The following is a 15,754-nucleotide window of genomic DNA, read 5'->3' as shown; positions in this document are numbered from 1 at the left end:
TTGTAATCATAGAATGGCTCATCCTATCTAAAGGTAACCCCTGAACTTAATAAACGAATAACAATTTCCAACCACACAATTAAAACAAACATCAGTATTCGGTAGGTATCCAATCAATACGGTCTACATAGAGTGTAGACTAGACTCTACAGCAATAGTAAAAACTATAAAGATAATTAGCGCCATCTAGCGACGGTACGCTACGAGCGTAAAAATAACGCAGTGCCATCTCTTAGCCTAGGTACACTGATTTTACAAAATAAAAACGTCATTGGCACATCTATCTCAAGTATATTGTGTATTATCTATGCTAGCCAGTGAGTGTAATCCTTTTCCGCTGTATGTAATTATTTAAGAAGATTCATATGGCAACAAAACAATGTAATTTCGGCGTTTCACATTCATAATGATTAAACGATCAAACAGCTTAAGAATGATATTAGAGAATACTTGTATATATAATTTCATTTAAGTTAGCAATAATCCGTTTGTGTTTTTCTTCTTCTAAAGTTTTGTAAGTTTTTTATTTTGTTTATCCTCTTTTTTGATTTCTCACATGACATGTATATTAGTGGAAACTTTATTTTTGTAAATGTTTTAAATACTGTTTGTTTCCCAAAAATAAATTATTAAAAAAATAAGGACTCCGTGTCACCTTACATAACAGTGAGGCACCAAAACAAGCCGGTAAACGTGTAAATACATAGCCCCACGCATACACTTACACTAATACAAGCCGATCGGCCGCCATTACGAGATTTGCCATCGTCTGTGACAGATCAGTTTGCGTCGCAATAAAATATTATAAAAATGCCATCGTGCGTTGTGAAAAATTGTATAAACAATAATATAAAAGTATTTGCGGACATATGATTATTTAATGGAGAAAAAATTACATAACTGGTATACCCCGTAACCGCACACACACTAGCATAAAGGTGCTTTACTTGCTAATATCACGGCGCGGAGTCCTTCTTTTTTTACTAGTCCGTGATTGTGAGCATCTGGGGTCAAACATAAGAGAATCTAATACTACTTTGATGAGTATAATTATGTTTTTAGACATATTTTATCCATTAAAAGGCCAGTTGTATTTGTAACTTTTACTAGCTGACCCGGCAAACGTTGTTTTGCCATATAAATTACTATCGTTACTATCGTAAAGTGCAATAGGGCGAAGTGTGGCCTTCGACGCACTATTTATAGCACTGACCTCTACTATATACCACTGGATTGGCGGCTGTCAAAGTGCTTTTGTGCCTATTTGATATTCGCCAGTTTGGCGCTGTTGGCCATGTAGCGAGAGTCTGCAGTACTTAAACTAGTAATGACAACATCAGCTAAACAGACATCGATAGGAAATCTATTTACAAAAAAAATACTTGTACTTTATAATGTTGATTCTTGAAGTGTAAATAACACGGAAAACGAACGAAATTAATTCAAAATGCAATAATACTTCAGAGTACTATACGCTTCTCTCGCAGCCATTTGTTTTATACGTCAAATTTAGTTCTCTGGACGCTAGCGAGTGGCGCTTCAAATAGGCACAAAAAATTTGCTGTCAAACTTAAGGAACGTCATGTCCAGTGGTATTTATACGGGTCAGTGATTTTTGACACACTCCGCCGCTGCATTTCGAATCTGCAATATCTTCGAAAATATTCATTTAATTTACATGGTTTCATGAAGAGGCGCTCTACTGTTACAAACTTTTCTGTGCTTGTTAATTACACTGTCGATAAAATGAGTAAAGGAAAACAGGTGGATGTTATCTATACGGATTTTGAAAAGGCTTTTGACCGCGTGGATCACATTATTCTGCAAAAAACAATTATATGCGCTTGGTATAAGAGGTGATTTACATTGATGGCTTTACTCCTACATAATAAACAGAAGACAGGCTGTAGTTCTGGGTGGTGCCAAAAGTGATTTTATATATGCGTTATCTGGAGTTCCAGTTAGGACCACTGCTGTATAACGCATATTTATTTGACATATTTAGCTGTTTTAAACACGCACGTTTCTTGATTTATGCAGATGATAAAAAAAAATACTATGCCATTGATTCAACTGCAGACTGTCATCTTATACAAAAGGATTTGAATAATCTGGCAGTATAATGCCAAAAAATAACATTCACGAGGCAAAAATGTCCGATTAAATTTACGTACAATATAGTTGACTCCTTAATAAAAGAAGTAAAGTCGGTTCGGGATCTTGGTGTTACACTGGACTCTAAATTAACGTTGTCTGAATACATTGAAATTATAACTAATCGAGCTCTTAAACGACTCGGATTTATCAAACGTACATGTATATCTTTTACAAATATAACATAATAACATGAAAACTCTGTACTCAACATACGTAAGGAGTATCCTTGATTATGCATCATGTATTTGGTCACCTCACTATGCAGTACATATAAACAAAATTGAGTCTATACAAAAGAAGTTTGTTAGATTCTTGTGCTTCAAGTCTATTGTAATGGTATATAAAGCTGTTGGATTATTAGTAAACAAATAAATAAATGCTGTAAATGGCCGTATAAATGTATATTTAATGCACAATAAATTTAATTTATGTTGTATTGCTTAAAATCGCTTCGTAAATAAGCATTTATTTCTCGTAAAAAGTAAAGGATAAAAAATTATTATTGTGGTTTATGCCTAAGAGATAGACATACCATCGTGAACTTTTTTGTAGACCATTTTAAGTTGTACATAATTTTGACCTTTCTCGTAGTGTTAGCAATGTAAGCTAACAAATTTTATGAACGATGCGGAACTCGAAGCCGAGCCCTCACGCGTTCCGTGCGCCTGACAGCCATAACCTGGCAGTTGAACAAGACAGACGAACGGTTGGCTCAGTGTAAGAGCGCTCGCACGGAATGCGAGAGCGCTCGCGGGTTCGAGTCCAGCATCGTGCATAAAGTTTGGTTACAAATTTAATTTGTGTAACACAAAATTTCATACAAATCACGAGTGTTAATTGTAGCTTGTCACGCACACTATAGTAATAAGCCTGGCCTGTCTTCACCGGTTTGTTTCTTTTTTTATTAAAAAAGGGACGAGACGAGCAAGACGTTCAGCTGATGGTAATTGATACGCCCTGTCCATAACAATGCAATGCCGCTTAGGATTCTTGAATAACCTCAAAAGTTCTGGGCACTACAACTGCTCTCGTCACCGTGAGACATAAAATGTTAAATTATATTTGCCCAGTAATTTCACTAGCTACGGCGCCCTTCAGACCGAAACACAGTAATGCTTATATTACTGCTTCACGGCAGAAATAGGCGCCGTTGTGGTACCTATAAACTAGCCGGCATCCTGTATAAAGGAGCCTCCCACTGGTACTGTCTAGCATCAAGAGGCTCTATCTATGCTTATAATTAAGATTGATTCATTGGTTTTTGGTACAAAGCGCTGGAGATAGTAAACAAGTTGAAGTTCACTATCAAAGGGCATCCTTCCCATATTATTCATGTCAATGTAAATCGAACATTTACTATTTACGTACTTGTGATAAACATGGATGTTACTACAGCGTTTATTGTAAGTTTATTATTTACATTATGTTTAAATATTACTGACTTAGCTGACCCGACAGACGTTGTTCTGTACATAATAAATAAAAAACTGATTTTTTTATGAATTTGTCAATAATATATAAAATATTAACATCAAGAATTATTTCGTAAAATATGCTTCCTGTTGTTGTAATGAAATTATTTCACAGCAGAACTGTCAAACCGTGCGTCAATAAATTCTCTCACAGAAAATATGTCCATACAAAACAAATATTGGAAATAAAAATAATTATGATTCCCATATCGAAATAAAAAGTATCCTATCTCTCAAGTGGGCCTAAACTGCACTCCATGAAGTAATCCCCATTAAAATCCGTTCATTAGTTTAGGAGTCTATTGTGGACAAACAACGTGACACGTAATTTATATATATTAAGATAATATTTTTTAATCTAAGCACCGTGTTCTGTTACCCCGATTACTATTTACCAGTACCAGGAGATCCTTTGTACAGGATGCCGGCTAGATTATGGGTACCACAACGGCGCCTATTTCCGCTGTGAAGCAGTAATGTGTAAGCATTATTGTGTTTTGAAAGGCGCCGGCCGTAACTAGTGTAATTGCTGGACAAATGAGACTTTACATCTTCTGTCTCAAGGTGACGAGCGCAATTGTAGTGCCGCTCAGAATTTTTTGGGTTTTCAAGAATCCGAAGCGGCAGTGCATCGTTATGGGCAGGGCGTCTCGATTACCATCAGTTGAAAGTCCTGCTCGTCTCGTCTTGTATTTTCATTAAAAAAAACTTAACTAGGATTTAAATCCTGGTAGGTACAAGCATTTGTATGTTTTCATATATAGATGTGATATTATATTTTATTTTTATTAATTATATCGTTGTCTGAAATCCGTAGCCTATGCATTGTTTGTGGCATGATATTAATAGACCGCGATAAACAATTGTAATAACTTCAGCAATCTTATGCAAAGAACAATAATTTTAAATAGTACGATATATTAAATATAGGCATAAAAGGCATTTATTTTCTCAAAATTGATTACTTTAGAATTCAGTCATTTCTAATATACTTGATTCTACTACCGCTTCGGAAACAAATGTATAAATATTTTTATTAAAAATAGTATATGATATTATCACTTATTGAAAGTCAAATACTACCACCCATTCCAAAAAGTATGCCTCAGACCTGACAAGCACGGGGCGCAACAAACTCAGCGGGCGTAAATTTTTAGGGTTCCGTAGCCAAATGGCAAAAAAGTTGGCGGAACCCTAATAGATTCGTCGTGTCTGTCTGTCTGTCCGTGTATGTCACAGCCACAGTTTTCCAAAACTATAAGAACTACACTGTTGAAACTTGGTAGGTAGACGTATTCTGTGAACCGCGTTAACATTTTCAAACACAAAAATAGAAAAAAAGCAATAAATTTTAGAAGTTCCCCATACTTAACTGAATCACAAATTTTTATTTCATCAGACCCATACGTGTCTTATCATGGATATCATTTCCACATTCACATTCCTTTCTATATATACGTGGGTAACACTGAAATGTTTAGAACTGGCCAGTTAGAAACATTGCTGATGAAAACTTTTTTTGAATTTCAATTTTAGAACTCTTTGGTAACCTAATGTAATATTGCATTCAATTGTCATTTGTTTTTGTGAATTGGGGGTAAATCTAAAACTCTTGTTACACGTGAAAATGAACTAACGCGAGAAAAATTTCGGTCAGTTATTTATTATGACTTTCGTTGTGGGCTTACTCAACAACAAAGCTATGATAGGCTGCGATTAGCATTTCTTAATGAAGCCCCATCTCGTGCCATTATTTACAATTGGTTTGAGTTTAAGCGTGGACATAGCTCTATGATGATCCGCGTGAGGGACGTCCTTTAACAGGGACTACTGAAGATAACATCAGTGCTGTGCGACGCATGATAGAGGAAGATAAGAGCATGACCTATCAGCAGGTAGGGGCAAGCCTAGGCATTGGTATGATTCAAGTTCAAAAAATATTACACAAACATTTAGACGTCAGGAAGCTTTGTACCAGATGGATGCCCCATCCTTTAACCGACGACCAGAAACACCTTCGCATGAACTGGTGTCGCCAAATGTTAGATAAGTTCAACGGCGGTGACTCAAATGCTGTATTTGACATCTTCAAATTCAAATAGTTTTATTCAAAATAGGATGTGACATCACTTATTGAAAATCAAAAAAACTACCATTCCAAAATGAATGCCTCAGGCCGTAAAAGAATGGGCGCAACAAACTCAGCGGGCATTTTTTTCATCAAAAATATGTTTTACAATTAAAGTAACATTGTACAATTAAACTTATTATTTATTAGCCTGAGGGCGGTCGCTCCATTCCCAATCTGTGGTATCATTAAGAAAGTAATTTATGTTATAGTAACCTTTACCACACACACGTTTTTTAACAATTATTTTGAATAACGTGATACTTTTGTTTTGAACATTTTCTGGGATCCTGTTGTAAAAGGCACAGTTGATGAAAGCTGGATATATTGCTACGAACCCGAAACCAAAAGACATCAGCTCAGTGGGTGTTTATTTCGAGGATCGGCCAACTCATTCTTTGGGCGGAAAGGTCATTTCGCGACAGTTGTGCTAGAAGATGGAAGGACAGTTACTGCAGACTGGTATGTCAATCGCTGTTTGCCTGTTGTCTTGGAAAAAAATCGACAGCGGCGTCCTCGAAGCAGGATCCTCCTTCACCACGACAAAGCTTCAGCGCACTCCGCAAAACGGACTGTTGAATATTTTTTTTTATGGAATAGGAGGACAAACGAGCGTACGGGTCCTGGTGCTAAGTAATCACCGCCGCCCACATTCTCTTGCAACACCAGAGGAATCACAAGAGCGTTGCCGGCCTTTAAGGAAGGTGTACGCGCTTTTTTTGAAAGTACCCATGTCGTATCGTCCCGGAAACACCGCACAAGGAAGCTCATTCCACAGCTTAGTAGTACGAGGAAGAAAGCTCCTTGAAAACCGCACTGTGGAGGACCGCCACACATGGTGGGGATGATATCCTAATTTGTGGCGTGTCGTGCAAAGGTGGAATTCGGCGGCAGGAATCAGGTTAAACAGCTCTTTGGAACACTCCCCGTGATAAATGCGGTAGAAGACACACAATGAAGCGACGTCTCTACGCAACGCCAAGTGTTCCAGCCGTTCACAGAGCACTGGGTCCCCGAGCTGAATTCGAGCTGCTCTGCGTTGTACGCGGTGAAATGGATCGAGCAGACACTGGGGTGCGCCAGACCAGAGATGACAGCAATACTCCATGTGTGGCCGGACCTGCGCTTTGTAGAGCGCTAGAATGTGTATTATTCAGTATTCCGATACTAGGCGAGGCTTTAAGGGAAGTGTTGTCGAAGAGCGGTGATACGGCAAATGGGGATTTTAGTGGTAAACGCGCAAACTTGAGTCTTCTGGGGGTTAAATTGGACAAGGTTCAATTTACCCCATTCCGCGACCATCTCGAGAGAGGACTCGATAAATTCAAATTCAAATATTTTTATTCAAAATAGGATTCAAAATCATTTATTTAACGTCAAAATCTACCACCCATTCAAAAGAGACTGCCTCAGACCTGAGAAGAATGGGTGCAAGAAACTCAGCGGGCTTTTTCTTTTTAATATAAAATATGGATTACAATGTAATATCGTACAGTAAACATTTATAATTAAAGAGCCTGAGGGTGTTCGCTTTATTCCCAGTCCGTGGTGTCATTAAGAAAATCGTTTATGCTATAATAACCTTTCCCACACAAACGTTTTTTAACAATCTTTTAAATTTGGTAACACATTTGTTTTGTACATTTTCTGGGATCATATTGTAGAACAAAAGACTTACTAACCCGACCCAACCGAGTAGTAGGCATTACAAGTTTATGTTTATTCCTCGTGTTAACATTATGAATGTCACAGTTTCTAGAAAATTCCTCAATGTGCTTATGAACATACAAAACATTATCGAAAATGTATTGAGAAGCAACAGTCAAAATATTTATTAATTAAAAATTTTCTCTTAATGATTCTTTAGGACCTAGGTTATAAATCGCGCGAATAGCCCTCTTCTGCAGCACAAAGATAGTATTAATATCGGCCGCACTGCCCCATAACAATATACCATAAGACATAATACTATGAAAATAACTAAAGTATACTAATAGAAGACACAAGTTTCTCCCGGCACTGGTCGACAATTTCCCGAGCTGGAGGTCCACTTGCATAAGCTCTCAGGAAGCCCAAATGATGGAAGTTTTGAGAGGAGCGCCTTGTGCCATACACGATCAAAGGCCTTCGCTATATCCAGGCTAACTGCCGGGCCTTCCCCCTTGCTTTCAATAGCCGCTGGCCATCTATGTGTTAGGTATACCAGAAGATCGCCAGTCGACCGACCATGGCGAAAGCCGTACTGCCGGTCGTTGATCAACTGGTGACCCTCAAGGTATACCCAAAGCTGGCGGTTAATTATGCACTCCATGATTTTGGTAGCTCTGACACCCCGGGATGGTAGGCGGTGTTTTTCCAATGTCGTCAAGAACCGAGTTGGAGGCAAAAAGAGTGCACAGGAGATCGGCTTTCTCTTTTGCCGTATGGGCCAGGGTGTCATTCCTCATGTGCAACGGCGGCATGGACGGATGGTTGAAGTTACCAAGAGCAGCTTTCGACAACGACCAGAACTTGCGTTTTACGGTCGGGCACCTGGAAAGCTGCTCGCCAATTTTGACGACGTATTATACTTCTTGTTTGTTGTTGAATATTTGACTTCTTGTGTCTTGTTTTGTTTCCGAAGCGGTAGTAGTATCTTGTATATTAGAAATGACATCAAAAAGAATTCTAAAGGAATCAATTTTGAGAAAATAAATGCCTTTTATGACTATGGCAGGTGTCGAGATAATGAGTTATTTATTTCCAAGAACTAAAGATAAAATTCGAGGTATTCGCTTTACGAGCCCTGAAGATGCGGTGAAAGCGCACGAAAATTCCATAGGAGATGAATGGGCCCACTGCTTTTCTCAGTGGTTCCATCGAATGCGACGATGTATAGAGAGGAACGGAGATTACTTCCAAAAACAATAAAAGTATTGGCAACTTTCTACATTAAGCCGATTTTCATTTTTTAAACATTTTCAGTATTGCCTAGGTGTATATATATGTATATATATACGACTCCGACTCGCACTTGGCCGGTTTTTAAAAAACTGTCATTGATTCAATTTTCTAATTTTCTGATTAAGTAGAGACTCCCTGACACTCTTTCATTCTCATGTAGATGCAGTAGGTATGTGTGGTTTGTGATAAATTTGCGTTTGTTTAATAATTATTGTGCGTAATATTAATAATTAAGATAAATTGTATATATATGGAAGTGGCATTATCGATCAATGCTCCGTTGTGCTATGTTTACATTTGCAGATTTATCGATATATCCGGTGTGATTCTATTTATTAGTTGGTTTTTTAGAGGTTACCATCTTAAGTTGATGACCCTGTTGATACAGTGCTGTGTATTACCTACTAACATGTACGTGCATATTCGGTCCCCGATAGGGGGGAGTATTGCATAATTTCCCACGTCTGGGAACTTCTACAGTGGTGGTTTCTTAACTTTCTGGTGAAGCAGTGGGAGGCTCCTTTGCACAGGATGCTACGGCTAGAGTATGGGTACCACAACGGCGCCTATTTCTGTCGTGAATCAGTAATGTGTCAGCATTATTGTGCTTCGGTCAGAAGGACTACTGTAGCTAGTGAAATTATTGGGCAAATGAGAATAAACAACTTAAGTCTCAAAGTGACGAGCGCACTTGTAGTGCCGCTCAGAATTTTTGGATTTTTCATGAATCCTGAGCAGCATTGTAATGGGAAGGGCGTATCAAATACCCTCAGCTGAAGGATCTGCTCCACCAAAACCACCCATATGAAAAAGTATGCCTCAGACCTGAGAAGAACGGGCGCAAGAAAATTCATCAAAGCCAAATTGGCTTCGAAGAAGCTGGGCAGAGCACGGCAATACTTCAATCCGGACTACATTCTAGCGCTGTATAAAGCGCAGGTCCACATATGGAGTATTGCTGTCATCTCTGGTCTGGCGCACCCCAATATCAGATGGATCCATTTGATACGTTGACGCAGAGCAGCTCGAATTGTCGGAGACCAAGTGCTCTGTGAACTGCTGGATCACTTGGCGTTTAGTAGAGCCGTCGCTTCATTGTGTATCTTCTACCACATTTATCTCGGGGAGTGTTCTGATGAGCTGTGTCACCTGATTCCTGCCGCCGAATTCCACCTTCGCACGACACGCCACAAGTTGGGATATCATCCCCACCACCTGGATGTATGGCGGTACTCCACAGCGCGGCTTTCAAGGAGCTTTCTTCCACGTGCTACAAAGCTGTGGAATTAGCTTCCTTGTGCGGTGTTTCCGGGACAATACGACATGGGTACCTTCAAAAATACGTACACCATCCTTAAAGCCCGGCAACGCTCTTGGATAATATTATATAATATTTTGATAATTCTTTTTTTTATTTGAACATCAAAAATAAGAATAATCATAACTAGAATAAGATTAATTAACTAGATTGTATAAAAGTACGTAATTATTTTTATACTTTTTAGGATAGGTATATTATATCTATTGTTTTGGAATAGTGTTTTTGATGTCGGTTGTTTTTTGTTAAAAAAAAATCCATAATACAATTTCGGAACATCCTGTAATAAATCTAGTAGCCGCTCGCTAGCGTAGCCAGTAAGGGTGATTAAAATTTTATTTTTAAAATGTAATATTTTTTAGTTTGTAAATTTAAATTATTTACTTTAAATTTTAGAATTATTTTTTTACGATTAAGGTTAGATAACTCTACCCGTGTGTAGAATCAATGTCGCCATTATTGGGACACGCTGTATAAACAAAAATGTGTTACATCTCACCAATTATGTTAGATGAAATCCTCTAAAAAGGGGCGACTTTGTCATGCAGTGGACGTCTTTCGATTAATGATGAAATCCTCTTGAAAAATAATAATAACTTTATTTACATACAATACAGGCAGTAAAGACAGCTAAACTAGTATGAACTGTGATATATATTGGATACTAGCTGACCCAGCAAACGTTGTATAGCCGATATTGAAATCGCGATACAAAAGTAACTGTTGATCGTAGATGGGTGAAAATTTGAAGTTGTATGTATTTTTTAATGCTGATTCATAATCAAACAAATTTAAAAAAAATGTAAAAAAAATAAAAAAAAATGGCGTGGACCACCCTTAACACTTAGGGGAATGAAAAATAGATGTTGTCCGATTCTCAGACCTACCCAATATGCACTCAAAATTTCATGAGAATCAAGGTCCAGCCGTTTCGAAGGAGTTTAACTACAAACACCACGACATGAGAATTTTATATATTAGATATCTGCACTGATATATCTATTCAGATTGGGAATGGAGTGACCGCCCTCAGGGTATTAAATAATAAGTTTAATTGTACAATATTACTTTGTAAACATATTTTTTCGCCCGCTGAATTTGTTGCGCCCGTTCTTCTCAGGTCTGAGCCATTCATTTTGGAATTGGTGGTAGTTTTTGACTTTCAATAAGTGATTTCACATCCTATTTTGAATAAAAATATTTGAATTTGAATTTATAATAATATGATTAATATTCCAGAGACGATGTCAGCGAAGGACCCGGTAGGGATAGATATTCCTTCGGTGTTCGTGAGTGACCTGGCGGGCCAGATACTTTCCGAAGAGTACATTTATATAAATAAGTAAGTTTTATTTTTTGTTTTTAAATTACACCGACTACCAATTTCACTTTCACGTTAAGACGTAAATTGACGCGAGAATATACAGTCCACAATTTTACATTGCAAAACGCGATTGCGAAGTACACCTTCCTGGAAAATGTGGGGTGGGCATCGGTGATGACATACCAGAAATATGTATTTTATTGAATAGGAGGCTACTACGCCAACGTCTCAATAACCTGATGGGAGTTAAGTAACACCACTCATGCCTCTTTTGCAACACCAGTGCAACAGGCAAGAGCTTTTAAAGTGAACTTTTATTAATTTATATTATTATTTAAAACTAGCTGACCTGGCAAACGTTGTTTTGCCATATAAATTATATATGTAAACTTTCCTTGAGTTTCAACGAATTTATTACAAAAGATTTCAATGAGATCGGTCGAATAGTTTAGGAGTTATTAGGAAACATACAAACATACATTCTCTTTTATATATATATAGATACATAACTTTACCAAGAGGAGGCTCCTTTGCACACGATGCCGGCTAGATTATTGGTACCACAACGGCGCCTATTTCTGCCGTGAAGTAGTAATGTGTGAGCATTATTCTGTTTCGGTCTGAAGGGCGCCATAGCTAGTGAAAATACTTGGTAAATGAGACTTAACATCTTATGACTCAAGGTGACGAGCGCAATTGTAGTGCCCCTCAGAATTTTTCTAGTTTTCAAGAATTCTGAGCGGCACTGCATTGTAATGGGCGTTTCAATTACCATCAGCTGAACATCAGATAATTGTTTTTTTAAATATTGATAAATAACCAGTGTTTAATCGTTTTTATAAATCAGAAGAAAAAATAAGATTTAAATTGATACTTTGTTTAAACAAATTTTTAATGTTGCATTGTTGACTAATCCTAAAAAAAGTTAATCAAAAACTTTTGCATAATGCATATAGAGGTTAAAATAGTCACTCCTATCACCTCGTAACAAGTATACGTCGAATCACCAATAACCCTGTATTGTTATGAGATGTAATGTATAATCAAGGGCGTGAATATATATTTATTAAGTTATATATATATATATCTTCTTCTACATCTTCTTCTCATTAGCGCAACCCTTACGAAGTAGCAGTAGATTCAATAATATTTTTTTTTGACATTCAAAGTGTCATTTCTGTGACCTACATGAATAAAGTGATTTTGATTTATGAATTTTTTTTGTGCTGATTGTTGACAGGTTTTATATAATGGTGAACGGAGACCTTCCGTTTGACATAAACACACATCTGCTGCTGCCCTTCGCGATAGTGGTGGTGCTGTGTCTCATCGTTATACTAATATTCATGGTAATATAATTTTTACATATTCTATACAAGCAACGCCATCTAGCGGAATTATTCTCAGGTATCATTTGATCGTAGACAGAAACGCACTATTCCTATTTCAAGTGAACAGTCCCAAATCTCAGAAATGTTTAATTCTTGCTGAGGCCCAGTATTTCGCGTCTACACGAGGCATCCTCAGGAGATGTTGACTCGCCGGATTCGGACACGAGACTTCTCAGTGTCGAATTGGTTAAAGACAAATCTTAGCGGAATTAACATTCAAGAAAACTTACATTTGGACGTCGAAATAGTATTAGGTGTAGGTTATACTTATAGACTCACAAATAGTAGAGTTTAAACAAACAAAAGCCTTAATAATAATGTGGGTGGCGGTGATCACTTAACACCAGGTGACCCGTACGCTCGTTTTCGTCCTCCTTTTCCATAAGAAAAACCTGCGGGAGAGACAACTTTTGCCGAAGATACAACAAGACGAACCAACTACGTAGGTTGTAATCAAATCATTAGCGACATTTGTATCGAATTGAAACCAATCGGAATTTCTCTTAAATTTATTAAACAGCACCCCCAAAAACTAAACTAAACATTTGGATAATTATGGACAGTTCCCCAGAGTAACGCGTAGTTCGCAGTTCCTGAACGAACTACACTGGCCTGCAAAAGTAAGTATCACACTTTTCAAATTATTATTTTTTTTCTTAACATTCATCCCACTGCATGTGTTCACGGGCGTATCGCAGTCTCGCTACTCGATGCTGTCTCTCGAGTTTTGGGCCACTCGCTGGTCTTCGGGGTTTCAAATTTGCTTCAGCAATCTTCTTCTCACTGTACTGTCACTAATGTTGTCCCTCCGGGTCTGAAGTAGCTGTTGCTGGACTTCAACTGCATTTTGGTGGCGATTTCTTAACACAGTGGAAATAATATAACGATCTCCTCGGGCACTGGTACACCTGGGTCTGCCATTACAAGGTCTCCTCAGATGGTGTCCAGGTGTCATTCGGTTTACCTTCTGGACCATTCGTACCGTCACACCCACCATTCTTGCAGTGCGACGCATACTGATGCCTAGTTCCAGAAAAGCCATGATCCTAGCACAGTCTTCAACTGAAAGAGGCATGATAAATAAAAGTTATGTGCTTTTTAGCATAAATTTTTAAAACAAGACCCATCGATCTTGAAAATAATTTAAAACAGAAAGAAAAATGTGAATGGTAAAATTGTAATTCGGAAACGTCCACTTTGAAAAAGGAATTGTTTTGTTTTTGAAGTTTTTTTTCGGCCAATTCTTAAAAGAAGGTTACCGACTATAAAGTTTTTATGTACAAAATTAAATTCTCTTTGGAGTCCTTTTTATTTCGAAAGTATATCTTTTGAACTTAAAACGTTATCCCAATTTTTAAAGTGTGATACTTACTTTTGAAGGCCAGTGTAGTTCGATCTTTTAGTTCGTTAGTTCCTTTGTCGAATACAATAATAGTGTTTAATAGTGTTTTAGAAAGGATCTGCCGGGAGCACAATAATCTTTTCAAAACTACTCTTCCATCCTTCCATCTTCCATCCACTCCTCCTCCCCTCAGCATTACAAAAAAGTATTGCAACAATTTATCAGTGCAGACACCACATAACTTATGCTTTGTTTTGATTTGTATCCAAAACTTGATCTTTAGTTTTTTTTTTCTACATTATAATAGTACAATACAATATTTTTTTCATTGTAAACTTGCAACCCCGCACTTGTGCAACTCAAAAATGCATGCTGGTTTGCCTGTAATTGGATTTACGCCATAATTAATACTTATTTTGTTATTTTTATAAGCTAGTAATAGTGTATAATCTTTTGGTGAACCTGTGGGGTTGAAGTGTGTGAATTAGTCCTGGTACACAGTTAATGATATAAATAAATAGCCCGAATTAGCTTCACATATGTTTATATATATAATTTACACTTAACACCACAATATGATACAGGTGTGTAGTTAACACTATATAGAACAGAAGGTACAATATACAAGAAGTGAGAAGTAGTTAAACTAGGGGTAAAGTGAGTAAACGAGAAGCGTTAGCGAAAGCAAAGGTAACGTGCGCGTGCGTCGAAGGTTCGGGGCGCACTGTCTTCGGGTGCCGACTGCAGGCTCGTCGCTAGTCGCTGTACTGCATTCCTTTGTCCCATTGTTCTCGATGCTACCGCAGGCCTTCACAGCAGACGACACGATGAATCAAGTCACCTTAAAATTAGTCGTTACGACAAATGTGGCAAAGTAATTATTATATGTGGTGGATAATGTATGTTTAGTATATATTGTTATTATAATCTGTACTTATATATTATTATAGTAAATATGTACATGTTTAATATATAATAATGTTCTTGATATATATTTTATGTTCATAAATATAATAAGATAGATAGGCTATATATTTTCATATACTATTATTATAAGTTTAATAATATACATATCGCCACAAACCTAGATAAATAAATAAATAAATACAATACTGATCGTTCGCCCGAGCCGGCTTTTCCGGTAGCTTTCTAAATAACTGCGATCTAGAGCGAACGTCCACAGATGCGAACTAAATCTATTGTAGTTAGTGAACTTAATTAGATACCTACTGACATTTGACAACAATGCGCAGAATATTTTGTATATTGAGCCTGTGCAAGATAAAATGGCATTTTTTTCTCAAAATATCTTGAGAAAAAGATTCCTTTAGAATTTTTTTTGAAGTCATTTCTAATATACTTGACACTAGTACCGCTTCGGAAAAAAACGGCGCTCTCAGAAGAAGCGGCGCAAGAAACACTCCCAGCATTATTTTCTGCGTTCTTTTCAATAAAAATATTGTACTGTCATTTTTATTGCTATAAAATAATCATAATCTAGTCCCGGGCTATCCGATTATTAGATATTCAGCTGTGGTATTAGGAGTAGTAGGTTTTACGATAGAGCCGTTTTTTTTTTATAAAACATTTAAATTTATTTATAGATAATACCTGAACAGTGGCTGGGACTTTATTATTAAAGTGAATACATTTACCGTTAAAGCTATTATGTTTCTTAT

The 15,754-nt window shown here is 37.2% G+C and overlaps 1 protein-coding gene across 2 annotated transcripts in view; it reads left to right on the top strand.

Annotated features, from left to right (window-relative positions):
• Window positions 1–15,754, top strand: part of LOC126979437 (E3 ubiquitin-protein ligase RNF13-like) — a 69,739-nt gene that overhangs the window by 30,170 nt on the left and 23,815 nt on the right. For both annotated transcript variants that reach the window (XM_050828740.1, XM_050828741.1), the window contains 2 exons: window positions 11,258–11,360; window positions 12,583–12,691. In XM_050828740.1, the coding sequence (XP_050684697.1) occupies window positions 11,258–11,360; window positions 12,583–12,691 (212 nt within the window). The remainder of the gene's footprint in view (window positions 1–11,257; window positions 11,361–12,582; window positions 12,692–15,754) is intronic.

Source organism: Leptidea sinapis, chromosome 3 (genome assembly GCF_905404315.1).
Source record: "Leptidea sinapis chromosome 3, ilLepSina1.1, whole genome shotgun sequence".
Lineage (NCBI taxonomy): Eukaryota > Metazoa > Arthropoda > Insecta > Lepidoptera > Pieridae > Leptidea > Leptidea sinapis.
The sequence above is the reverse complement of the archived record's forward strand: the minus strand, read 5'-3'. Positions and strand labels throughout refer to the sequence as shown.